This window comes from Pungitius pungitius, chromosome 4, assembly GCF_949316345.1.
Source record: "Pungitius pungitius chromosome 4, fPunPun2.1, whole genome shotgun sequence".
Lineage (NCBI taxonomy): Eukaryota > Metazoa > Chordata > Actinopteri > Perciformes > Gasterosteidae > Pungitius > Pungitius pungitius.
This window is the reverse complement of record NC_084903.1, coordinates 19,151,839-19,179,026: the sequence shown is the minus strand read 5'-3', so window position 1 is coordinate 19,179,026 and position 27,188 is coordinate 19,151,839. Positions and strand designations below refer to the sequence as shown.

The 27,188-nt window shown below is 42.8% G+C and overlaps 2 protein-coding genes across 2 annotated transcripts; one reads left to right on the top strand and one right to left on the bottom strand.

Moving 5' to 3' along the window:
* Positions 1-651: 651 nt before the first annotated feature.
* Positions 652-16,480, top strand: slc12a4 (solute carrier family 12 member 4). The gene is made up of 24 exons (XM_037484558.2): positions 652-925; positions 7,622-7,719; positions 7,803-7,934; positions 8,297-8,443; positions 8,760-8,814; positions 9,063-9,193; positions 9,345-9,586; positions 9,741-9,955; positions 10,246-10,410; positions 10,689-10,787; positions 10,878-10,935; positions 11,026-11,200; positions 11,456-11,574; positions 11,773-11,871; positions 12,014-12,133; positions 12,280-12,384; positions 13,113-13,281; positions 13,639-13,834; positions 14,139-14,308; positions 14,468-14,599; positions 14,869-14,976; positions 15,379-15,566; positions 15,682-15,815; positions 15,922-16,480. The coding sequence occupies exons 1-24, from the start codon at positions 790-792 to the stop codon at positions 16,011-16,013; spliced, it is 3,285 nt and encodes a 1,094-aa protein (XP_037340455.2). The 5' UTR covers positions 652-789; the 3' UTR covers positions 16,014-16,480.
* Positions 16,481-17,096: 616 nt separating this feature from the next.
* On the bottom strand, positions 17,097-21,236 carry dpep2 (dipeptidase 2). Its single transcript, XM_037484584.2, has 11 exons — positions 21,077-21,236; positions 20,438-20,598; positions 20,186-20,312; positions 19,945-20,074; positions 19,483-19,633; positions 19,284-19,353; positions 18,855-19,031; positions 18,410-18,494; positions 18,243-18,318; positions 17,900-18,035; positions 17,097-17,727 (listed from the first exon to the last, which is right to left on the bottom strand). Exons 2-11 carry the CDS (start codon positions 20,593-20,595, stop codon positions 17,521-17,523), a joined length of 1,317 nt encoding a protein of 438 aa, XP_037340481.1. The 5' UTR covers positions 20,596-20,598; positions 21,077-21,236; the 3' UTR covers positions 17,097-17,520.
* Positions 21,237-27,188: the final 5,952 nt, after the last annotated feature.

The window sequence follows — 27,188 nt, the reverse complement described above, 5'->3', positions numbered from 1 at the left end:
TCCTCACTGCTCCAACAGCTGGAGAGGCCGAAACATCTCACACAAATCCTTAATTTATTGTCATACAATGAATGATACATATATAGTCACGGGGTCAAAGGTTAAAATGGCATGAAACTGTTCAGCTGTTGTAACAACATTCAGAATGGAATCTGGGCTCATTTAGTTTTCTCTTTTTCTGACAAACTTATTCTTCTCTACTTTCCACTCTGCGCTTCCAGTTACCACAAATGTACTTTGTAAATTTTCCAAACTGCCACGTGTGTGTGTGTGTGTGTGTGTGTGTGTGTGTGTGTGTGAATGGCCGGAGTGCACAGAGGACGGTCTGTCTGAACCTTGAACAGACAAGGTTCGCCCTGTTCGCTGTCATATGACACAGCCATCAGAGACAGAGTCACGCCATGCTCGTTCTTCACGCTCCTCTGGTGGCATGAAGTGCACAACCATGTCCCCAAAGTCCATTCACACCCCGTCCTCTGCCTCTTTTACATGACTCGAGGATGAAAACCCTTACTCCTCACTCTGAGTTGTGTCACACGGGTCACTCCTACTTGAGAGGGGGCGGAAGGGGGGGGTGCGCGAGACCTCCAAAACCTTCTGTTCACACAAAAAGAAGTGATGAGGGGCCGGCCTGTGGGCGGGGACTATGATAATAGCCTCCAGAGGAAGTGAGCGCAGTGTAGTGGAATGTAGTTGCCATTAGTGGGAGTTGAGCTGAGGCTGGCTAACAAGCTAGCCTGCTATGCTGAGTTGTCTGAGCTGAAGTCGCAGAGGACGGGGGATGAAAACATGCCTCACTTCACGGTGGTGCCGGTGAAGGATGACGCTCAGTCCAACTACGACAGTCTAGAGGGGATTAACTGGGTGGATTACAGGGACACTGGACAGGACGTCCCTGATCATCAAGACACTGTCAGCTCTGATGGTAGGTCTCACCTAACAAACTTTTTACTGAACACAACGGGAAGTTTTGAACTTGATGGATGTGTTGTTGATGAATGGAAAGTGTTTCTAAGCGCAGCATGCTTTGTCCAGAGATCCCTCTGAACAGCTGGTTGTGTGGTTACCATGGCGATTCTCCAGCGCCAGAAAGCAGTATTCCCACATCAGGCAGGTCTGTTATTTACAGCTCACTCTGGGCAGGGTTGAGGGAAAAACCCCTGTCATCATATGTATTTTTAGACTGTGGAAGCCTCTTTTAAAAATACTCACCGACCAATTAGTATAAAAAAAGGGGGAATACATACAACATGTTGGGGGGGGGGGGTTGTGTTGGAGAGGGGCCCGCTACGAACGCAACAAGAAAAGACTTCAAGTGCTTCCTTGCACAAAAGATGGAGATCTCTTTGTGTCAAGAGGGGTGTGTGTGTGTGGGGGGGGGGAGATTGGCACCTCAACAACACAGGAACAGATTATTTCTCCCTCCTCCTTTCTTTGTCACCTCGACTCTCACTGTCACTCGCTTCTATCAGTATGAAAAGAGGGTGGAGGTGAGGAGCGAAGAGGAGGGGACCAGGGGAGCAGCTAGCAGCGTGTAGCCTCCGGGCAGGATTATGTGAGCGCAGTGCTTGTTTGTGTGGGCTGACGGAGTGAATCGACCAGGGGGGGAGGAGGAGGAGGAAAGAGTTTTTCAATAAAAGACGCACATGGGCGCGGCTTCGCAACGAAGCACCCACGCTTCGACAAGCCGGGCACAAAACCCCACACAGTGACTGGCCACCCACTCATACTGCCTTGGCCGTCATGCTGACTAGGGAGCTTCCTGCAAATGAAAATCATCAGAAAGGATCAGAGTTCGAGGTGTGTGTGTGTGTGTGTGTGTCTAGAGATGGGATGCACTTCAATGTGAGCCACAGGGTTCAAGTAAATAATCAAAGCACATGTTGACCGAGCTCTCTGCTTCTCTACTCCTGGAATGCATGACAGTTACCCTTTTAGAGCCAAATGACAACGTTCAAACAGCAGATAAGCGAAGAAACACGCTTGAATGTAACTATTTAAAACAGTGATATAAGTGGCGGCTTGAATGTGGAGCTGGATTCTAGGTTCAGATGTGAGAGGGAATGCAGATTTCCTGATAAAAACCCTCATTCTTCCTCACGCGAGGAGAGCTTCCCGAAGTCTCAGAACGACCGTTGAAACGTGCATGGATGGGTTTTTTTCCTGGAAAGGGGGAGAAGGTGGTGAGACTGTGGTGAATGATGGCACGGCGCAAAGTGAAAATAGTACCACTCCATTTTACATACATGTGGGAACAGTAACGGCTCTGATAGTAACGCCATTGTAGCTTCTTTTTTTTTTTTTCTTTCAAAGAGAGGGTGACGAATGTAGACCGAATCGAACACGTTTCAAGGTATTAGCATTGGTAAAAAAATATTTATAAAAAAAACCTCAAAGCGGTTGTGTAGAGTGTTTTCCATCATGGGAGTGGTGGGCTTGCGTCTGGTTCCATGGTCGATGTCTCGGCCGTACGGTGACGTCTGCAGCGTGGAGATAGTGACACAGTGCGCGGTCTGTGCCAGACTGTGAACTCCGGTCTGTTCAGCCCAGAACTGGATCAACACTGGTCTCTGTAAGCCTCCTTTACTCCTCAGCAGGAAAAACTACCATCAAAAAGCCTTCTCATTTCTGGGAGGAAAGTTGGTTGGAGTCTTGTTCTTTTTTGGGGGGGTTTGAACTAGTAAATGATTGCTTGTTGTTTGTTCTCAAAGAAAGATGGCGTCATCATCCTATCAGCTGGTTGAAATCTTGTTTGCTCCTATTCTAGTTTGTGTAGGTCAGAAGGTAACAAACGGTATAGTATTCTAAAGCAGGTATGAACTTTTTCTGTCGTGATGAGGGCATCCCCCTTTTTGGTTGAGAATGTACTGTAGCAGTTGAGAGAGACATTTTTGGAATATGTCAATCTTAAAGTAGAGTATGTTCTTGTTCATCTTCCGTCCACGAGACTGCATTTCTCAGTTTTTAGATTTTTGAGGGAGGATTTGTTTGGTGTAACGTCTCAACCCTTGTGCCATACTTCAAAACAATTTATAGCATCCGAAATACAGGAGAGATTTTTTTGTATTTATTGCGAATAGAAAGTGCGGGTGTTTTTTGGAAAATGATACAACCATGTTGTGCAAATAACGTCTTTTTGCTGCTATTGGCCCTCAACTAAACAGGTGCTGAGAAACTCGTTATGTGAAGAATGCGGATGTCCGTTTCTCGCTCGTCTCTGAGGGGATCGGGATGACCATTCCTGCCGTGCCGTCTGCTGTGCCGCTCACCTGACCCTTGAGAGAGAAACCAAATGTTGGGGCAGATGTGAAGGGGCCGCTGAAAGCGTTCAGACGGACACAAAAACACGTAACAACTGCAGAGTAGTTTGAATTATGGGTTAGACTGTGATAACCTAATAGATGGTGAAGAAGATCATTTTCTATGACTCAACTTTGCTCTCTCGGCTCATTCTCATCAAAGTGAGCAGCAGGCAGAGCAGCCCAGATGTTGTTTAAATGCATTCAGTTTGTTCCGGGTTTACAAAGCTCTCCTTCACTGCCTCCCTTAGACACTGAACAGAGATCAGTGACATAATAATAATGATAAATGCTGCACTGTCCATAAAAACATAACACTTTTTTAGAACGCTCTGATTGCGATACATACAGTACACATATTACCCTTGTGATTCTGTGATGAAATAAGCATTATGCAAATATCATTATGTTTCCTACCCCCCCGCCCCCAAAATCACAGTTAAAGAGCTATTTTACGAAGACCCAGGGAAAGACAAATGTCCCGTACAAACCGCTCTCTGGATTGCTTGGTTCTACGCCCATGACGGTACCATTTAGTTTTTTTTTTTGTGGTCTTTTTTTAAACGTCTGTAGTACGATGCACCTCTTCCCGCTCACCTTTTACCCCTGTGAGGTAATCACGCGTAGCTGGCGTCTTTTTCTTATCATTAGCACACATCACAGTTGACGTGTTTTGGCTCAACGTCTCAGCAGGTTAGCATTCCAAAGCTCTGCTCAGAAGCTGCTCCGCATGGAGCACAGCTAACGTTGGCCTTTTGCTCCGGAAGAACCAAACCATATACAGTTACAATTATAGTTTCTTACAATATGCCTTCTAACCCTTTTCTTTAAAACGTCTGTGTGCACATATACAGTTTTTGAAGGGGGTAGGCCAACTATATCTATTTACCGAAGCAAGTAAATAATTACATTTTTGGGTAATTTCATTGCATTTGGATTGTATTTTGCAAAGTGCATTGTGGGGAGGTAAGTGAGCTATCAATAGGTGCACTGGAATGATTTAAGAATTGCCTGGTCTGTACCCCCCCCCCCCCCCCCCGCCTCCCCGCTCCCCTGGGCGCGCCGCGCCCTACACCAGTTATAAATATTCTATGACAGATACAATGCCGAACATTGTGGTATCCTGCCTCTGCAGGGCTGCACAATACACTTAACTATATGTGTTAGCTCAGCTCTGTTCTGTAAATACACATGCAAACACATGTTGACCAACTGTTCTTTGCTCTTGTCCCATTTTGGACTCCAACAATTTATGCTTACAATGAAAATGTATAGAGCTGGACTATTTCCCCCCCCCATTCCTCAAAAAAGTCCCGTCAAAACTTCAGGTCAGTCTTCAGATTGGTTGCTCATTAACTTTTTTTTTTACCTCGAGTAGCTGGTTGGTGAAAGTACGAGTCCAGAGTGGCTGGGAGCGTTTTGGAGGATCATTTTACAGGCAATCGAGGGGGGAAATTGGGAATTCGTTGACCTTAAGACCATTTTGACTTGCTGAAAAGCAACTGTTGCATGATGTTTTTCCCTAACCCAGTGGCATGATCACGTCTTACTACGCTTTAAGGGCATGCAGTTTACAAAAGCAGCGGGAGCCAATTAAATGAAGAAAGAAGCAAAGGCGATGCACGCCTCCTTTACTGTCTCTCTACGCACACTCAACCTCCAAACACTAAACGCACAAAGCAGAGTTAGCTAAGCCCTACTTAGGACTTCTTCTTATTAGGCTAAGTTTATAAAGGGGAAGTTTAGCATACTTGGTCAAACCCTAAGAAGCTAATGGACAGGGATGTTATTTTCCATGACTAATCCGCTTGAAAACAGCTGGCATAAACAATACTCTTCCATTTCTTTCTGCCTAATAACTGCAGTGCCTTTTTGAAAAAGTCTATTTGAGTATTCAAGAGATTTCTCTTATATTTCAAAGTATCCCTCCTAAGTACATTGTGGTAAACTAAGGCACTGCTGGATGAAATGTCTTCAGGAGGTTTCGCAACAGCCACTTTCAGCCACTATAAGGATTTGTCCAAGTCAAAAGCACTTTAAAAAACACTTGACATCGTCTATTCAGGGATTTGATTTAGATGTAAACACGCAGCAAATTATACCCAATATCCGGAGACACGACCAGTCATGTCTATAAGCCAAAGGCAAAAAAAAAATCTGTAGATAGTCAGTGGAAAGAAAAAGCATTTTTAAGCTCTTGCTTAATTTATCGACATGGGGAAAGCCTTTGGTTAATGGGCAAGTCTTTGATGTTCTGGTGGTGGTGGTCAGCTTTTTATGGTGGGGTCACAGTTGACCTGTCGGTACATGTTGCTGTAACTCCTCTGTGCTGTTCTGAGCACACAGCACGACTCTTATGGGCCTTCATGACAAGCGGGTTCATCTTTAATTTCCTTAATAAGACATTTAATGTGAGGTTAGCAGCAAGAGACCCCCACTGTCTTTTATTTATGCCGGTCCAAAAACTGTAATGAGCTGGAAGATTCCTTATTTTTGGTTTTAACCAAAGTTAAGTTTTTGGAGCACCACTTCGGGAACTGCCAGTAAACCTTCTGAACGCGTCATATGATGTGGAGCAACAGGCTTCTGCATTGCTCCAAAAATGCCCGAGTTACTCAGCGCCTCTATCCAATCTAATGTAGTCGCCCTTCATTGCTGCTTTGAACATGTTACGTCGTTTTTAAAGCAGTTCACTGACAACAAGATGACACTAGAGGACAGTGTTGGTGTTGTTTTTACTCACATCTCTTCTTAAGCTTGAATGCCTTCCACCTCTGTCTATGATGATTTAGATCAAATGCCATGAATAGTCCCTTTTTAAGATTAAAAAAAATAAAAAATCTCATTAAATTAAGAAAAATTGTAATAACGGCTTGGAATAATCTCCCAATTATTTTTTTTAACGAAACATTTATTAAAATTCATCAATACAGATATTTAATTAATTTTGAAACCTCCATACACCCACCCCAGTGAGTTACCACTGTATCTTCCCACTTCACCCCCCACCCCCCCCCCCCCCCCACTGTGCTCCATGTGTTAAATCAGACCCCTGAGTGAGTACTCACCCGGGGCAACCTAGTGTCCCGGATAGTAATCGACAATTCCCCAAGCTAGAGCACAGAGTGCCGTGTAGCATTCTGCACACAGCTCATAACTATGCTTAACCAGAGGGAAGGCAGCTGGGCACATACCACAGGTGAGTAAAAAAATCGGCACTGGAGCTCGACAAAATCACGCTGGTAAATCTTTTAAAGCTATTAAGAGTATTTTTCTATTTCATGCCTTCTCGGTAATTTGGGAGACTTTTTGTTTTCAGGATTAAATTTGGTCGTGAGATGCCGTTGTTAAAGTTTACACGCTCTAATAAACCAAGATCAGGTCATTTCTAGGTAATGAGGTGTGTGAATATGTGTGTGTGCGTGCGTGCGTGCGTGCTCCTTTGCCTGCAATAATGGCCCCAGGCACTGTGCACATTTCTGCTTGATTCTTTTTCGTCAAAAGTTAATGAGAGTAAAATCTAATTAAATGCCTGTTTATCACCTGGACTTTGCTTTGTCGGTCTGTGCTGCTTTTGGCCCTTCATTGCAGCTTAACTGCTCTGTTCCTGAAGTTCACTGCTACGTGGGGATCATCAAGATCGTCAAATTGTAATTAATAGTGACAGACTTTAAAGCTGAATGAATATTAAAAAATAAATTCCAATGGAAAAATGAATCATACTATTTTTTTGTCTACTTGGTATTATTAATTATTGTTCAAGTAATGCTACAGGGCTGCTATTTATATTTTAGATTGAAATGTTTGACAGTTATATAACCATGACGTTTTTTATTCATCAATGCCTGTTCATCTCTATTGACACCGTGCATATAAACAAACTATTATCAAGTAGAACATTGTGGATGTAATTGTGACTTTTTGGGCCAATACTAGTAGTTCTATAGTTGATTAATGAATGTAACTAGAAGTAAACTGAAAGGGACAAGGCAGTTGTAAAATAATAGATGCACTTGTAATCTTCCAGAAGCATTACTTTCACCTCATTATTTGTCTCATTAGAGAAACGTCTGTCATACTCTTACAGCAAATAAGCATTATTTTAAAACATGGTGGTGCAGACATTTTGCACGTTTTACAACTTTCAAACTATTTCTTGTTCTTGTTCTTGCTCCAATGGATCTTTTAGATAACAATATGTGCTTGATTTATTGGCAGGATAATGCATATTCGATCAATTTCAATTTGTTCCGCGGCCAAAAAGCAACATTTCTTCTTATTTTTTATTGTCAACCTTAACTAATTTATCCTCTCTCTAATAGGCCATGGCAATCATAAAGAAGACAGCCCATTTCTCAACAGTGCCAGTGCTGCTTCCAAGAAGAATGACTTCTACGACAGAAACTTGGCTTTGTTTGAGGTCTGTTTTTCATTTTCCAATATTTCTGCCACATTATAGACTATCAAACCCACTAACATACCCCCCTTTTCTTCTTCCTCTAGGAAGAGCTGGACATCCGACCGAAGGTTTCCTCTCTGCTCAGCCGCTTGGTCAGCTACACTAACATTACCCAGGGAGCCAAGGAGCATGAGGAGGAGGAGAGCGCCGCGGCCTCGCGTAGAAAGACCCCCAAGGTCAGGAGACGAGCAACACTATACTACGCCTCGCTGTTACTTGAAAGCTCAGTCCTTTGGAGGTTTAGAAACCTTATCCTCCATCTCTGGCTCTCGCTTTGCCTCGCGATCCAAGTTCCCGTTTTGTATTAAGAGACGTTGATTGATTGCTCATGCCTCTGCAGGCGCTACAGTATAGCTGTGTAGGACCTGAATACAAGCAAAGAGCTGATCGCGTGATGGAATGACCTTTTAAACAAAACAAAACACCCATCAATACAAATCATCAATACATGTGTTTCCTGCAATGCCCTGCTCAGTATTCTCCTCTCTCCCTTTCCCTCTCTTTCTCTCCATCCTGCCCATCTTCTTCTCTCCATCAGTCTCCGAACATGGGCACTCTGATGGGGGTCTACTTGCCGTGTCTGCAGAACATCTTCGGTGTCATTCTTTTCCTCCGACTGACGTGGATTGTTGGCATGGCTGGCATTATGCAGTCTCTGCTGATTGTCCTCATGTGCTGCTCGTGTGTCAGTATGAATACACACACACACACACACACATTTTGCACTGCTGCTCTGTTAACACACACACACATGCACTTTCTGTACTGTGGTGAACACACTACTTTGGTGTGTTTGTTTTTGCCAAAACATTCAGCCAGCTTGCATTGCTGAATCAGTGTTATCCACATGGTTGCAGCAGTTATTTAAAAGAACCAATCATCACAAATGTGCTAATTTTCAATATGGATTGTTGTCTCAGTTGCCTTGTTATGGAGATGTGGAATTGCTTTTAAATCATGTTGCTGAAGAGAATCCCTTAATTTGATTTTCTCCTTTACAGACAATGCTCACAGCCATATCAATGAGTGCCATTGCAACCAATGGTGTTGTTCCAGGTAATTATTGATACTTCTGTAGGCTTTTCTAATTCATTTTTTTTTATTGAGGTTATGAATAGTTAATTGAACTGCCGTTATAGGGACATAAACTGGTTTAACAATAATTACTTTGCTCGGCCTTCACATATTCGGACCGCTCTGAATCAGAATTTTCTTCCACTTGAGGGCAGCAGAAATCTACAGCCATGTCCACTGCATGCCGTTCAGTGGATTTCTGTGTCTAACGCTTTGTTTTACTGTTGTAGCTGGAGGGGCATACTTCATGATCTCCCGCTCCCTCGGCCCAGAGTTTGGAGGAGCCGTGGGCCTGTGCTTCTACCTGGGCACTACCTTTGCTTCTGCCATGTACATACTGGGGGCCATTGAAATCTTCTTGGTCAGTTTGCTAAAATCTTAGGTTTTGTTTCTGTTTACGTTTGTATGGCTAGATATTATAAATCCTTAATGCTGTTGTTTATTCAAATGATAGATAAGATATTTCACCAAACTCTACGTTGCAGTTTTTATTCATTTTATTCTCTCTTCAGAAATATCTGGTCCCCCAGGCTGCTATATTTCATGCCACGGACGCCCTTGGGAGTGACAGCGCCATGCTGAACAACATGCGGGTCTACGGCTCTATCTGCCTCAGCCTGATGGCAGTGGTGGTTTTTGTTGGAGTCAAATATGTCAACAAGCTGGCCAGTCTTTTCCTGGCCTGCGTTATTATCTCCATTGTCTCCATCTACGCTGGGGCTTTCAAATCCATGACTCACCCCCCGGAATTCACGTAAGGTTAAAGAATGAACACGAAAGGATTATTATCTGCTTCTGTTATTATGTTGTTAAATCACTCTTTTTTTTTTTCCATCATTACGTCGTTGGTGGAAATAATGATGGCTGAAATATCCACGACTTCAATTGCGCCCTTGTTATTGCTGTAGGATCTGCATGCTGGGGAACAGGACGTTGGTGAGAGACCGCTTCGACGTTTGTGCTAAGACTGTGACGAAGGGCAACGTCACTGTCCCCAGTCAGCTGGGGGAAATGTTCTGTCTGCCGGGCAACACGAGCAGTCCTCAGTGTGACGACTACTTCATTCAGAACAATGTGACAGAGATACAGGGCATCCCTGGACTGGGCAGTGGGATAATTAGAGGTAAATGTATCATACATTGCAGAGTGATTCCAATATTACATGATGCGATTTTGGTTACTTAATAAAGTTAACAGCACGCAATGCTGCCTATATGTATACATACAGTATATAATGAACATGTACACAGCTATAAAGGGGTAGATCACTGACTAAGGAGACCCAGTTAGAACAATTTCCTTTCTTGACATTATGCTACAATTCAGATTTTTTTTTTTTTCAAAAGCCTGTTTATTTAGTCCCTCTTTATAATTTTGTTGCCAATATTTTCATTGTTAGTTCTCTGTTGTTAGAGAACATGTGGAGCGACTACCAACAAAAGGGGGAGATCTCAGAGAAAGCGAGGCTGCAGTCAGTCGATGCCCACGGTGCCGCGGAGAACTTTGGCATGTACGTGTCGGCCGACATCGCTACTTCATTCACACTTCTCGTGGGAATCTTCTTCCCATCTGCAACAGGTAAACAACAGGTCTGCAGCTATTCATTACAAACTTGTTCACCTCAAGTCATAAAGCTCTATTAAAAATAGGATTGTGACAAGAAAAGGTCATATATGATGCAGATATGATTTGTGATGCAATAGCAAGCCCACAAATGCAAATTGGAACATAAGCCACCTGCTTTGTTGTATGATTTACATGCTTTACACAAATAACTTTTAACCTCCCTCTGATCCAGCCAGTAGGGGGCATGATCAGACCGCTTTAACATGTCTTCTGTTTTCATCAACTTAAAGGTATCATGGCTGGCTCCAACAGATCTGGTGATCTCCGTGATGCTCAAAAGTCCATCCCAGTGGGAACTATCTTAGCCATTACTACCACTTCACTTGTGTGTATCCTTATATATGGTGCTATGTACAACTAATCTGTGTAGATTTGGTATGCATTGTGTCACCTCGAACTCCTTGACTGCTTGCATTCAGATTTCAGTTCTGTGATCCTTTTTGGGTCCTGCATTGAAGGAGTAGTCCTCAGGGACAAGTGAGTTCAGTTGTGTCCTACTGGATGTTATCATTGAACCTCTGAAGTAAAAATCGTAATACTTCATGTTCAGTATCCATTTGCCTGTAGGTTTGGAGACGCCGTTCGAAAGAACCTGGTGGTGGGTACGCTCTCCTGGCCGTCTCCGTGGGTCATCGTCATTGGGTCGTTCTTCTCTACCGTTGGGGCAGGCCTTCAGTCCCTCACTGGGGCTCCCCGACTTCTACAGGCTATTGCCAAAGACAACATCATTCCGTTCCTTAGGGTGAGACAGTAGACACTGTTGAAGATAAACTCGTTGTTGCGACTTGACTGACACACATTTTGAGACAACCGTTGCTCCATAGTCTCTTATTACCTCCAAAACAGGATAAATTATTCATGTTCAGCATAACCTCTGTGTCGTATTCAATGTTGAGTTGTCAATGTTTAGTGGTAATATTTGACTATGGCTTATTTGAATATGATGCAGAAGTGGCCGGCATGCTTTGAATGAACGGTTTTGAATGTATGGTTTCAGGTGTTTGGTCATGGAAAGACCAACGGAGAGCCTACATGGGCCCTCCTACTGACTGGTCTCATAGCTGAGCTGGGCATCCTTATTGCCTCACTGGATATGGTCGCTCCCATCCTTTCCATGTAAGCTCACGTGCATACGCATGCCATTCATATGACATGTGCCAAGTATAAAACACACATTTTATACACACTCATTACAGGCGTTTATTCGTCATCAACATGCATTTCTTCATTTCCTGTTATAGCCCAAAACCAATAACCCCACTGACGCCGTGAACTTCAACTATGTTGGGAACTCTCCTTGTATTCATTCGACAGGTTCTTCTTGATGTGCTATCTGTTTGTGAACCTAGCCTGTGCCGTTCAGACTCTTTTACGCACACCAAGTTGGAGGCCAAGGTTTAAATATTACCACTGGTGAGTAGACTTCCTACAGGCGGTGCACACTCACTTTGTACCACTCAGATGGTCCTGGCCCCCCTCCTACTTGTAAATAACCACGCTGTTCTTGGTATGCCGGAACATCTCTTCACACCTTTTGTGGTTTACAAACCCACAGGGCGCTGTCCTTCCTAGGCATGAGTATGTGTCTGGCTCTGATGTTCATCTCCTCCTGGTACTACGCTATTGTGGCCATGGTAATTGCTGGGATGATCTACAAATACATTGAGTACCAAGGGTATGTCTCGAGTCTAAATATAATCTGTATATTTGTCTTTTTGTTGCGTCTCCGTGTCTCCGTTCGTCACGTCTGTGACGGATGCTGCTGGAAAGCCGCCCAGTCCCTTATGTTTATGTCTCTTGTCTCCCACTCACAAACAACAGAGCAGAGAAGGAGTGGGGAGACGGAATAAGAGGACTGTCCCTTAGCGCTGCACGTTACGCCCTGCTGAGACTGGAGGTTGGACCCCCGCACACCAAGAACTGGAGGTACACCTGCAAAATACTACAAAAGTGGTTCTCACAGCGCCAAGCATCCCACACTGTCACCCCCTGGAGACTGGGTTCAGACCAGGGTTCATATTGTTTAGTAGTCAATTTAATTAAAAATAACATTAGATGGAAAATCCAGTCAGTTGTATTAAACAAATGTTCATCTACCCACTACAATAACAGTCCTGATGCTGATATAAAAAAATGATCAATATATGATGAAGTTTACCACCAGTCCTAGTCTATATCGACCCACAATGACTAAATGCCATCTGCCATTAAGTATTTACAGTTTTGGAGGTTTTGGCAGAATCATGTATATTATTTATTTATAATTCTAGCATTGCTGTAGTGAGATCGATGTTGAGTATAATCCACCCGTTTTAAATGTGATGACACTGACTAAACATGGGTAGTCTTGAAAGTTTTGATAGCGGAACGAAGAATAGAATGTAGCCTGTATGTCAACAATATGTATTATGAAGTAAGAACCTTTATTAAGATCAACCCTGTTAAGGCTATACATATACAGCAGATGTGTTTTTATATTCAAATTATAAAATCGCTGCTTGACACCACTTTCTATCACCATACCCCCAATGACCATTCAGGAAATATTGTTTTTGTAGATGAATATGCCCATCTTTCATCAGGGATGCAAACACAGGCCTTTTGATCTGGGCCTTTAGCTCCCATTGAGTGTCTTTGACTCTGCTCCACCACAGACCTCAGCTGCTTGTGCTGTTGAAGCTCGATGAGGACCTCCATGTGAAATATCCCCGTCTGCTCACCTTCGCCTCGCAGCTGAAGGCGGGAAAGGGTCTGACCATCGTGGGCTCTGTTGTCCAAGGCAACTTCCTGGACAGCTACGGGGAAATGCAAGCAGCTGAGCAGGTAACTTATGGAAAGCGGGGAGAATTTCATTTTTTGTTTCGTATTTTTCCATGGTAACTTTTTTTGTAGTATTTGTCACTTTAATCTAAAGGCATGGCTGAAAAACATCTTGTTGTCACTACCATATGGGGCTAATGAGCCATTTCGGATAAAATAAGGGATTATTGCAGGATAATTTTTCATAATTTGACGTAAGAAATGAACCAGTGAAGCGACAATACAGTGAAAGCCAAACCTTGTGTAGTGGATTTACGATACAGGTATTTTCCTTTTAAAGCATTCAGTATGGTTTGTACCAAACGTGGTGTAGCTGCCTCCTGCTTTTTTTCATAGACGTTACGATTTTTTTACTTCCAGGCCATTAAGAATATGATGGAGATTGAACGAGTCAAAGGTTTCTGCCAGATTGTGGTGGCTTCCAAGGTGCGTGAGGGTATTGTCCACCTGATCCAGTCCTGTGGTCTGGGGGGCATGAAGCACAACACCGTGATGATGGGCTGGCCCTATGGATGGAGACAGAGCGAAGACCCTCGTGCCTGGAAGACTTTTATAAGTAAGAATTACACTGAACGGCTTTAAGGACAACTTAAATGGGCATCTGTAGTATAGCACCCTTATCAAGTGACTGCCAAACACAATCAATGTTTACAGGCATTACAGTATGTAGTTGTCAAATGCCAGCTCACTATTGTGGACTTAAAGATGGAGCAATTGTGGGCTTCAAAAAGCTCATTTGAAAATACAATTTCAATTATATTTTGTGTTGCTTTCTGTTTGCCATCTACATAATGTAAGCTGTTGTAAAATACATTTATTTAAAGTAGAGTTGATCCCCTCCACATTTCCTCTTTACTCAGACACAGTCCGCTGCACCACAGCTGCCCACCTGGCCCTGATGGTACCCAAAAATGTGTCCTTCTACCCGAGCAACCACGAACGCTTCGCCGATGGCAACATCGACGTTTGGTGGATTGTCCATGATGGGGGGATGCTAATGCTGCTGCCTTTCCTTCTCAAGCTCCATAAAGTGAGACGTTCAGATCTCTTTGCGCTTCAGTCCAATATGCTGCTTCATATGTAAACATGCCTTTCGAATTTGTTATTTTGTTTTATGTGTATAAAGGGTTTGTTTCCTGAAAAGCAATCATAGTCACGTGGAATTACCTTTATGGTTGTATTTGTATAGGTTTGGAAGAAATGCAAGATGCGCATTTTCACTGTAGCTCAGATGGACGACAACAGCATCCAGATGAAGAAAGATCTGGCCATGTTCCTGTACCAGCTGAGAATAGAGGCTGAGGTGGAGGTGGTGGAGATGGTGAGGATCCCTCGCACACGACCACAATTCTGCACTAAAGTGAAGACTTTCTTTTAAGGGTTTTTATTGCTAGACCCAGAAAAAATGGATGTATCTCAGTGATAAAACCAGATGCTCATAAATAACAAGATGCCGCAGGAGAGATTGTTTCACACGAAAATTGCCCGGCTGATTGAGTCCAATTTCTGTGTCGCTCCGTCCATGTTCAACACAGATATATGTTTACGATGGATTGACCACTAAAACCTTGTTTTTTTTCCAAATTCCAGCATGACAGTGACATCTCAGCATACACCTACGAGAGAACATTAATGATGGAGCAGAGGTCCCAGATGTTGAGGCAAATGAGGCTGTCCAGTGCCGAAAGAGAAAGAGAGGTATGTTTTCTTTTGCTCCAACTTCGGAGAAGGGATGTACAGTCGTAAGATAAACATGCTTAAACAGGGTGGGGCTCTGGGCAAAACCCAAGTGGTGGTAGTCATCCTCGGATGTAGACGATCATCTTTTGCACCACATGATCATAAACATAGAGACACAAACGGAGAACACCATGTGCCTCCTTGTGAAAGAGTACAGACTTTCTGTCGTACTAAAGGTGGAACATTACTGCAGTTTTTTCCAACAGTTCTCCAAATATTTAAGAAAGATGAAATCCAGAGAGGCTGCTGTGTTTCATGTTGTGAATTTAACCTGCTCTACCCGAACTCTGCTTGTTGTTATCACGCAACCGTTGCAGTTGCACACAGTGTATTAAGAGCCTCCTTGTTTTCCCACTGCAGGCCCAGCTGGTTAAGGACAGACACTCCCTGGTGCGCATGGGAAGTCTATATTCCGACGAGGAGGAGGAAGTGGTGGAGGCTCCCCCGGAGAAGGTTCACATGACTTGGACCAGAGAGAAGTGCGAGGCTGAGAAGAGGAACAGAAGCCATGCGCCCGAGAATTTCAGAGAACTCATGAGCCTCAAACCGTGAGTTGCCCGTCAGCGCAAAGCGTTTTAAAAATTGTAAAAAACAAAACAAATTAAAGCACGTTTCTTTGAGCACAGATCCCTCTTTCCCTCTCTCCTCCCCGCTGCACTCTAGGGATCAATCCAACGTGCGGCGAATGCACACGGCGGTAAAGCTGAACGAGGTGATAGTCAACCGGTCACATGACGCTCGACTGGTGCTGCTCAACATGCCGGGGCCGCCTCGAGACACCGACGGAGACGAGAACTGTATCCTCTCAACAATATGGAATAACAAAAGGGCTCTTTCCAAATGATATGGAGAGTTTTGTGTGTATGCTATTGTTTGGCTGGTTTTCCTAAACGCGTACTCCAGACATGGAGTTTCTGGAGGTACTGACTGAGGGTCTGGAAAGAGTGCTGCTGGTCCGAGGCGGAGGTCGGGAGGTCATCACCATCTACTCATGATCAGTTATAAGCTACAATAAGTATCGGCCTTTTTTAAAGAACGCATTGCACCTCTAGAAAGGATGCAGCACCTACTGGTTATACGCGTTGATTTGTCACTTTAGCCGTGGAGTATGTATTTTTCAGTACAAAATGTTTAGTCTATTCTTGTATCGAGTCGGCACACAACCGAGTGCACGTAACCACCTACAGTATATGTTTGCAGCTCTGCCATTCTTTACAAAGGAAATCTGTCATTTTTTTCTCCTTCAGAAAAGAATACTTTTTTTTTTTTTCTAGAAGCGCAACTCTATTTATTTATTTATTTTTTTCAACATTTCCCAGTGAGGTAAAGAAAATGTTACTGTGGATAATGAACACAGTGCTTGATGTTGGTTGTGCTCTAAATGTGGCCTGGCAGAAATCAATGAAGAAAGTTTTCAAAAGAAAGTATAATTTATGGGTTTTTTGACAGATGTTTTGTTGTGTAAGTGTATATGACTGACTTTTGAAATGCTACTTTTATACTTTTTCTACAGACCTGAAAAGCTTATCAGCACACACAAAAAATGGCTTCATTTAAAGTTAGTCTTAAAGATTTAAAGGAAATCACACCACAATTTGGATAATATTCATGGTCTGCATTTTTTCTGTACATTTGATATTTTCACGCTTATTAGCAATTGCAGATATCATTTGTATATGATAGTTTTCATTATGAGAGGCAATGCCTGTCACTTTACTTAAATCAAAACGGGTTGGAGAACAATTTTCACTATCTTAACATGGAAACTTTAGATTGGCATTGTTTTAGTGAGGACATGAGTGTAATTTTAATTAAAGACTAATGAGGCTGTTGTGCCACATTAGTTTACCTAAGCAAATTACTTTGTTGTCAAGACCGGAAGCGTAATCTTAATTGAAATCTTCACAGTGATGCTTCATGCTGTTCCAAATTCAAGATTGTCTTCAGTTACTTCTACAGAATGTGCAACAGTTTTCTGTTTGACCGGCCCGAAGAGCCGAAATGTTCACAGAAAAGTCATTCTTATTATTCTGTAAAATGAAATGAAAATAACAACTGTGGCATAATTACTATTCCTGCTCACAGGTCAACAATAAACATATGACAATCCTTCATGAATGTGCCATCTCAACCATTTTATTTATCACTATTGTCCTTCATTTTTTACGTTTTCATAGGAATGATGTCAGCAAACACATAAAATCTGTATTAAAACACATTTAAAAACAAATAGTAAAGTGCCTTGTCATTGCTGTTCTTGTGTAAATGGTTTCTAATGTATATAGAGAGGCAGATTTTAAATTATCATTATTCAAATATACATATTACAAATTACAAGTCTATTATACTTCCAAATGGGAATACATTTTGATTGATGCTAAGATAAGGATTATCTCCTTATCTTCTCTGACCTGTAAAGTGGCCCAACAATATTATTAACATCGTCTTATTTATAGTTGAAATTATGCATTTCCGATGCGGCTCAACCAAGTTTCTAAACATTCACGCAGTGAAAACTAGGCTGGAAAGCAAAAGAGCCATGGCGGGGACGAGGGCACCTTTGGTTTCGTGCTGCGCTCTGGAGGGCACACTCCGGATAGAGGACCCTCTTGGGCTAGGGGGTCTGAGGACCAGCCTGCATGGGTTGTGCACCTCCTCTAGGGGGATTTGGACCTCACTGGGCCGGTTCAAACTCAACTGATCCCGGACCTGAGGGAAATGCAGCGAGACAAGAGAGGGATGTGATGCACACTAACTGTAGACATCTTCCACCAAACAAAAAGCCTTATGTCCTCAAATACAGCCCAATCATGGATTCACATACCCTCCATTTACCAGAGAAGACTGTTCTTTAACATAATATAAAGGTTTTATAGCTCACCCTCTCCACCTCCTCAAACACTCGCAGGAAGTTGTTTCGAAGGACATTAGCCAACTCATTCTCAGTCCAGTTCCTTTTCAACAATTCCTGGAATAGGGCGGGATACTTGGACACATCTTCTAAGCCCTGAGGAAATCTGTCAAAAATTGCTGATATCAGGACAGGCTAACAAAAGCAAAGCATCTTCAGACTGACGGACATAAATGGGTACAAGCTTTGTTTAATTCAGTTTGTGTATCTGAAGAGCCCCACTGATCCAAGTCGTGTGGTGGATATGTGGATTTACTGTCCCACAGTTCTTCCGGTTGTCACAATGTTGCATAAGAAAGACAACATTTCTTACCTCACAGCACCTTCATAATCCCCTCCGATTCCTATTGACTCGGCTCCAATCTCCTTCTTAATGTGATCAAAATGATCTGTGAAACCCAAGGTTTGAAAAGAAAGTCACCTGAGACAGAAAGAAATACAAACTACAGATTCACCTCAGACTCAGGAGGAATGCCTCACCGGCCACGAGAGAGATGTTTGCTACGTTGCTGCAGGATATGAAATTGCTGTGGAAATTCACCATGATCAACCCATGTTTCTTTTTCTGAAACACAACCCAAAGAAATACCTGGAAGCATTAGCTAAAACAAACTTCTTTCACATTTACATGCACCAGATGTAGCGGCAGATACATCAGGCAAACATCCTGTTATGCCTGTCTTATCTCAAACCCCGTGCTGTGGGAAATAACACAGAAATATCTTGCAAAAATGAGAAACACGCCGACTCTAGAGGGATCTGAGGCGTCACCGCATTGTAATGATATTCAAAACAACGAATCCAACCATGGGAACAAATTGGGTGTTCCTCGTCAGAGGTGTAAAGGAGAATTATTAATAATAGAAATGAATTAGTGACTGGATTTAATCAAGCAACTAATCACGCAGTGATTTTGTTTTCTCACCAGATCGCGCAGCAGCCAGTCAGGTACGTTGCGGTCATGGTTGCACATGGTGAAGGAGGATGAATGGCTAAAAATAACCGGTGCCTTGGAATGCTTCAACGCCGCCGAGGCAGTGTCCCAAGAAGTGTGGGAGAGGTCCACCAACATTCCCAGTCGGTTCATCTCCTCCACGACGGCCTGTAGGGGGAAACCACATTGAAAAGCCGGGCACGACTAAATTAGAACAACGGCAGTCAAATGAGCCGAGCGGCATGGTTACACCCACCCACGCGCGTGCAAACACTCAAAAAGATGGCAATCAAGGAAGTGCTCGAATGCAACGAAGACTCAAGCATGGCGGTCTTGTTGGGTTCCTCATCACGGCAGCACGTTTTGAACAGGCTTTGTTAAATGTGATTGATATTACTGATACTGTAATATTAAGCCTACCTTCCCAAAGTGTGTCAGGCTGTTGTTATGTCTTTGATAGACATTGTGCAGTTTGGAGGAGGATTCTGCCCTGCATTGAAAAATAAAAATTCCATGTAAGTGTCGTCTCGGGCGTCTCCCAACACCATCAAATGTATCCAAAGGCTACGATCAAATGAGACATTCTAAATGCAACCATGCAGTCCGAATGTTTATTTACCAGGGTGTGTTGCAGGTATGTGTGAGGGCCATGGAGCGCACCCCGAGCTGGTAAAACATCCGCAGGGTGGGCAGGCTGCTGTCAATGGAGTGCCCCCCCTCGACACTTATGAGACAGGCAATCTTATGTCTCCTCTCAGAGTCCCTCAGCTCTGCAGTGACAGACACGCGTTTGTTTTCCCTGCGTTTTACATACTGCACGCACATTTTCCAAAGTGAACATCTCCATTCCAGTCTTCACTTCGAGTAATGACGGAAAGATGATTATTACTTTCATGTTTCTCTTTTTGCAAATATTTTACAAGAAACGGATCGCAGATCAAAGAATGATGGTGGTTATTATGTCCATTGACACTAAAACCAAAACTATCCCACTCATTTGTAGTAGTAGATAATTTAACCGCATTCAATTCCTCTTTCACATCCACAGTGGTATAGGTGGCCATGTTGAGGTGTACTTTACCCTTGGCGGATTTGACCAGTTCAAAGTCCTGGTACTCGGTGCACATGCGTCTGACCACATCTATTTGCTCCAGAGTCAGCCTGACAGCATCCTTTTCCTGGGCCCCACACAGCACATAGACCGCAAACATCTGACAAGGGGGGAGCCGGACACACCTTGAAGTTACCGAAGTGCCCGGGATTCTTTTCTTTTTTTGTAGAAACACATCAGGGTCAAGAGCGAAAGGTTATTTTTGCGCTACCTGTGCCTGCACGCGGCCCGCTTTGAGCCGGTTGATGTCGGTGGCCACTTTGCTGATGTTGTGTAGGTCAACTTGACTCAGCCGATTGCTGTGCAGTATCCTCAGCTGGAGAGCTAGGTCATTATGACTGACCGTTGGAAAGAGAGGGCGTGAGACAATTGGAAGTCACAAAGAAGGACTTTCCATTCAAGAATTAATTAACTTCCGGTATTTGGAAAAGGATGTGCAGAGGAGACAATTCACTCGATTTACCCGTCAATGAGGGGATATTTGGACATCAAGTCGTCCGTCCTCTTTCTTTCAGAGTGTCCAGATATAAAACAACAAAGAGAGGAGAGAACCACAAGATGTCCAAGAGACTTGATCCAGAAGCCTCTTGAAGTACTCATTAGACATTTTCTGGAGAGCATATTCTGAGGAGAGAAAACACGTCATCGCTTAACCTCTAGCACGTGAGCCTGGATCTGGATTTAATTAATCTAGGCAGGGGAACTCCCTGTAGAGATTCGAGCCTTTTTGGAGTGCTACATAACTACTGCAGTGACAGTTATAAACAAAACGTAATAGCATCATCACTGAAAACGTCATGTTTTTTTTCATCATGTCCATTTAAAGTCTTACTCTACACTATAACTGCTGAGGTTTAAATCCCCCTTGGCCTGATGGGTTCGTGTATTCTAAATGGTCAGAACACAGATGCAGTGAGAAGTTTGGTGAGACACAGAGAGAGAAACATTCTACCAAAAAACGTTCTTGACTTCTCAGCACGTTTGACAACTAATGTTTGACAATAAAACCCTGGACAGCTAAAAACAATGGTGCAACATCTTGTTCCAATAAAAATCCATGTAATCGTGGGGAACGACAGATTTTAAACCATGATGTACTTACCTGCGAGGTTAAAACTTGTTGACCACCTGATTTAACAACTGTATGTACAGCTCTACGCCCGAGTCAAATGAAGACGAGACCTTTGTGTAACTGGCCGATGCATTCTGATGCATTCATTTCACGTCGGAAATAAAACATAGTCACGATCGTGGCCGAATCCCACGTGTATAACCAACAAACCCAAATGCTAGCATTAAAATGAATCAATTCCTCATCGGACTTTTAGTAGTTTTTTCTTATTATACACTTGTACTCGCAATTCCCTTTACGCTTAATAGGTTTTTGCGGTGAATGTATTCTACGGTTGGCTACACGTTGGAAAAATCAGATGATCCAATTAACGAGGAGTACCTGAAGGCACCGCAGAGACCCGGTGCATTTTATGTTGCCATCTAACGGAAAAATATTGCAATCGCTGCTAAATAAGACTCAGCCGGCTACCGGTCCGTTTAACTCGTGCTCTCAACGATTTAAAAACGTTGTTATGTTTGTAACGACAACTTATTTCGAGCTACCATGTTTATGTTTTGTAAAATTATTTGTTTCGGAAGGAAAAAACTACAGTGAAGAAAGTTTCGCATCGAGGTAAAAAACAAAAAACGGCAAAGAGTCTAAAACACCAAATGGAAGACACAAGTAAGTCGAAAGATATTAAGTGAGCCTTTGTGCACATTCATAACGGAACGACCATTGATATGGATGAATACATTAGTATTTGTATAGTTATTATTCGGAAAATAATCCCTCATCTAATTCAGCCCCTCAGGCCAATAGTTACTGAAGCCACGTGTTACACGTTTAGGAAACAACTTGAAAGTGATCAACTCCTTTTTGTTTTGCTACAGCTAAATAGAGCGAGCTGACTATGTGACAGGTCACAGCAGATAAACAACCAGTACCCCAAACCAAATACACAATGACTTGATTTGAAGACACCATTATTACTTGACCAGTGAAGCCTTGTTTTTGCCCATAGTGACTGGTTCCATGTTGTTTGGCCCACTTTAGGCCCCTGGGATGCTGAACCCCGGACGATTTTGCAGCACTCACAAGTCAGTGCATGCGTCTTGAAAGCTTGTTTGGGCATTGATGGTTTTTCAATCCATGTGAGGACATTGGGTGTGTGTTTAATACATCTCCCAGTCAGACACTTCTTCCGCAGGCACATTATTCTCATTTGTATGAGTTGGGTTCTTAAGCATTCAGTGGTAGAGGCTACCTTAATGGTTTGAGTAGTGATTGAATTAGCTGTTAATCTGTTTGCGATAATTGTTTTCTTTTGCTTGAGTGGTACTTAGGTTTGCCCTGCAGAGGGAAATGCGTTCGCCTGTGGTGTGTAAATAGCGTGTGCTCCGCGAGTGCATAATAACGTAATAATTGTTTAGGACCGCATGTTGCGCAAAGCCGGAATGTCAACCATTTGGCATGTGCTACTTCATTTCCCAGTGTCTGATGAAGGGACGCCTGTTGCCATTGCAGCATCCAAAATGAACCATCTTCAGACCTGAACTCCTACCGTGGAAACTACTCCTGTCCTCTGGGGGGATTCAGTATGATCACATTGGCCAAATAGGGCATCTTTGCATTCCATTAGCAGGACATTTTATTCTAACTTATTTAATTGCAATCTCTTGTCGAATTCAGAACCACTTGAGGCATGAGGTGTACCTTTATTCACTTATGATACGTGGTAGGCTGTCACTTTGCCCTGCCACAAGCGTACATGCACCTGGTGCTCTGTCTTAAGACATATGATGCAGTCAAATGCAGATTTGGGCCTCAGAGCAGAGGGGCAGAACATGGAATTCCATCTCTGCTTTTGCATCCTTGCACACTTGAAATGGTCTTTTTGCTTAATGACTCCGCGCCGCGAATTTGCACATTGGAATAAGCCTGCGTTGATGGGGAGCATTAGGGTGCTTCAAATGCATTTCAATTAACTTCATTGGGAAGATGCAAATCCTAATTCCGTAATCCACCCACTGAGATCTGGCCTCGCAGTCTGTAATAGGGGGGAGTGATTCGGCTCTGATTGGAGCACCCTACTGCTTCGATGGAGTAATCACAACTGTGTTGATATGGCTACCAGTCCTCCCACTGCACGGAGTGGACCCCCAGACCGACAATCTGGAATTCAGATTTCCCAGATGATTTAGTCCAACCGTCGAATCTGGCTGTGGAATGTGAATGGCAGCCAAAAAAAGAGACAGAGAGAATGCCTTAGCTTAGAACTCTCACTGTTTGATGAGGGGACTTAAGCCAAATTGTTGCCGTTAGTGTTCGTGGCTGCTGTTATCTTTAATTGCTATTTTCCTTTTTCTTTAACAATTCAAGGTCAAAAGTTCAGTATGGGTGGGGAGGGGATACGACTCTGGCTTCCAAGAATGGAATCACCGTGTGGGAAAAAAACAACCACTACTCAAATAACAAATGCCACCAGCCTCGGGGGTATTTGAGTAGTTGTGGAACTACTACTTTTTTTGATAATAGTTTCTAAAACGTCCACTTTTGATGACTTCATATTCAGCAAGTCATGTCCAACGTTTATTACTGTTTTAATTAAAATTGAGATGATGGAAAGGTTTTATGCATGGTACTGCAAAATGGGCCTGCTGATAATTTATAGTTCCTGCAGCTATCACTTTATGGCTCCTATAAAACTTGCTTGTTGTTAACACTGCTAAACTTCCAACAGAAAACCACATTTTGTGAACGTTGTACACTTTGATCCTAAAGGCCGTCTCGATAAATGCAACTAGCTAGCTGCGGGGAAGATCTCTGCAAGATGGATCTGCAACAACCACCATTGTAACGTTTGAATGAACACAACCCACAAATGACCCTTTTGATAAGTCCCACCTTCCAACGCAGACCGGCCAATCGTATCGAAGCTTGGTCCAGCTCTGAATAAGTCACAAGTCCACTAACCAGCTTTGCTCAATTGACTCTCGTGAAATCCTTTCTGAATTTTCCTTTTCTATTCCACTAATCTGGTCTTGTGGATCTGGAGCTAGCATTGGTTTGGAGTTGTGTAGTAGTGGTACTCATCACCTGGAGAGGCTATTCTATCCTTCCCGAGTTACTGAAGCTATACTCAGCGCATACACATGCTGCTGTTGCTTTTTTAAATTGATTTTTACAATGAGTAAAGACCTATTTTGCTTTACAGAAACGTGGTTCATGGCTTCTGTCCTGATTTACCATTTAAGACCTTTTCAGCTTTTTAACCTGTTTTCTCGGCTGTATCAGTTTGACCTCCGGAGTATATCCCTTGAAAGCTAATATTATACCCTTCTGTCTGCTTCGCTATAATATTGCTATCTCCCTCCACCTGTATTTAGTGAATTAGTGAGTGTAGTTAGAGACCGTATGGGCTTCATGGTATACCAGTGTGGCAGAATAGCAGCAGGGGGTTGGGTGACCTACCCATTGTAGTGAATTAGCAAGTTAAAGGAACATCAACTATTCCTGCTGTGTTATTTTTAATAACTGCAATACTTGGTTGCAATACTTTGACTTAAGAGAGCTGTTATCCTGTTGCTGTTCCAAAAGTAAGCCGCTTAAGAAAACTTCTGTGCTTTCTATTCAACGATCATATTGATCGCACTTTCCAATTACACAGATAAGACCGGGAGGCAGCAGCTGTTCATCACTCTATCAGTACTGAGTGGAGGACTAAAGGATGTTAATATGCAAACCAAGCGCTCTGCACCCCGTTCTTGGTTGTTTTTCACCTCTGAACAGTGACAGTATATTAGAGCAGTTCAGACCCCGTATTAATAGCAGCATCAGTGCATATCCCCCCTATTGTACAGCAGTGTGGGTGTCTTCCCATTCTTACGTTTTTTTTTTCTCACATATATTGGCTGATAATAAGTGCAGCTTCTCCGGTTTTTCATCATTGCCTTTCAGCGTAAACTATTCTTATTGTGAGAGCTCCTTTACACTTTTAAGCTAATTGAATCGGAAGTTCTCATTATTGCGAGGTGAAAAGGACTAATGATAAAAGGGTGGAATGGATTCTTTACAACAGTTGAAATGAAAGACGGAGAAAAAGCAGCATTTCAGTGGGCTGGCTGATGAGATGAGCCATTAGCGATGAAGAGAAACACTGCTCCTTTTTGCTTCCAATATATGCTGCGGTAATGGTGTACGATTACAGACATCAATGACTCTGTGACCATTTAGCTTTGTTGTACAAACCCTGTAGTGCTGCAGAACCATAGATTTCAGGTACACCAACAGCAGCATCCTTTATACTTTTGACTTTGAACTTATTCCTCCACCAGAGGGCAGCAATAGTCAGAATAAACCCTGGTGAATTTCCTTTTTTTTTTTTAGCTCATCCTATTTGTTATAAAATGACCTGTGTAATAACTAACAGATGCATATAATTAAATGCATACACTTGTGGATAATTCATTTAAAGAACATGCTAAACTTAAACATACATTTACCTCAGTTTTTTTTATAAACTCAAACCGCACAATGTAGCGGTCAAAATGTATAAATCTTTAGAAATTGTATGTTAGTAACCACTAAGTCACAGTTTTTTTTCTTCTTTTTTTCAGAGGATTTATTTATTATTTTTCATTTAGTGTAAATGCAGTTTTTCTTCATTTTCGTTCAGGTCTTTTGAAAGAACGCTGAAGACATTTTGGTCCCCTGAACTTCTCATTTCTTTTGCCCCGGATTCTGGCAGCCCTGTAGTCAGTGTTCATTATCTGCTCTTACAGCTTTGACTTCAGCACAGCAATTACATCCTCAGCTGCGCTGATTAATCCAACATGGAGGCATTTCACAAAATGATTTTGAAAAGACGTTTCCAGACACTTACCAGGGAGTAGCTGTGGTACGGCTTGTTTGTGCAGATAGACCACAGCCAGTCGTATTGCAGTAAAGACGTTTTCAATAGCTGCTTAAGTGTTCTCTAAACCTCTAGTGTATGCTGTGCAGGAAACAACAGACCGTTGGGAAGGGGATTAATTCCATCTATTTTTCTCCCAGCATAAAATGGAGGTCTGCCCGATGTCATGTTTGGGTAATGCACTGTTCTCTTTTGTCCAACGCATTCCCTCTATGGCCGTTCGTTAATACGTCTCCACTGCTTAACCTTCCCATTCGCTCTTGACAATCGCATAATCAATCACTGTCCCATTACTTGACATGGGCAGACAAAGAGAGCGCATGAGTGAGAAAAACCTTTCGGCCCGTCATCGACAAGCCAGAGGAACGTCGCCTTCAGAGGGCTAACACGGGCGGAAAACATAGGCCCAGTAAATATTCAATTTAAAGGATTCCCCGAGATAAGGCGAGTTGAAAAATTGAGGCGGCACCCATTCTTCTAGATAAGAGAAGACGGAGCCATCTGGAGGCTGGGAGATAGCGAACTCCCACACCATCCCGGAGACCTCGCTCTCATCCGCTGCAGCGGCAGAGAAGGCGAAAAAAATAGAGTGCCAACACTTTCATTATGTTGACTTCAAAATGAATTTATTCACATCCAGCGCACGGAGTTATTTGCTTTGGTAAACAGAACGTTCCAGCTGTGCCCGCCATGAAAGATAACAGCGTATTGGTCAGTCTTAACGTAATGCTGTAATGATGGAATAACCTTTGACTATTTAATGAATTGTTAGGTTTTTTTTCTCTGCATTACCATTTTGATGTAATAATAGAATATTAGTCTAATTTGCCCTCAACCAATGTCCCCCATTCAAGCTCCGATAACAGTTGACGAGAGAAAAAATAACTGTTCTTTAACATACTTGGTGGGGAAAGAATGGGCTTCGCTGGTCTCCCGAGTCACACCCAACCCCAATGATCTTTAAGTATATCTTCTTCACGGTTGAAGGTACGGAGAATGTGTTCCCTTCTTTTCAGGTTTGACACGCTCAGTTTAAATATACTGAATATATATATATATATATATATATATATATATATATGAACCCAACTCAAATGGTGGATACTAGGCACAGGCCTGTATTTTCTTCTAAATCCACCATGACAGCATCTTTAAAAGACACGATATTTGCAAAATGGAACCTGACCTTGTCCACATCTCATAATGCACTTTGTTGACTCCTCCACCGTACTGTTTTTCGCGGCA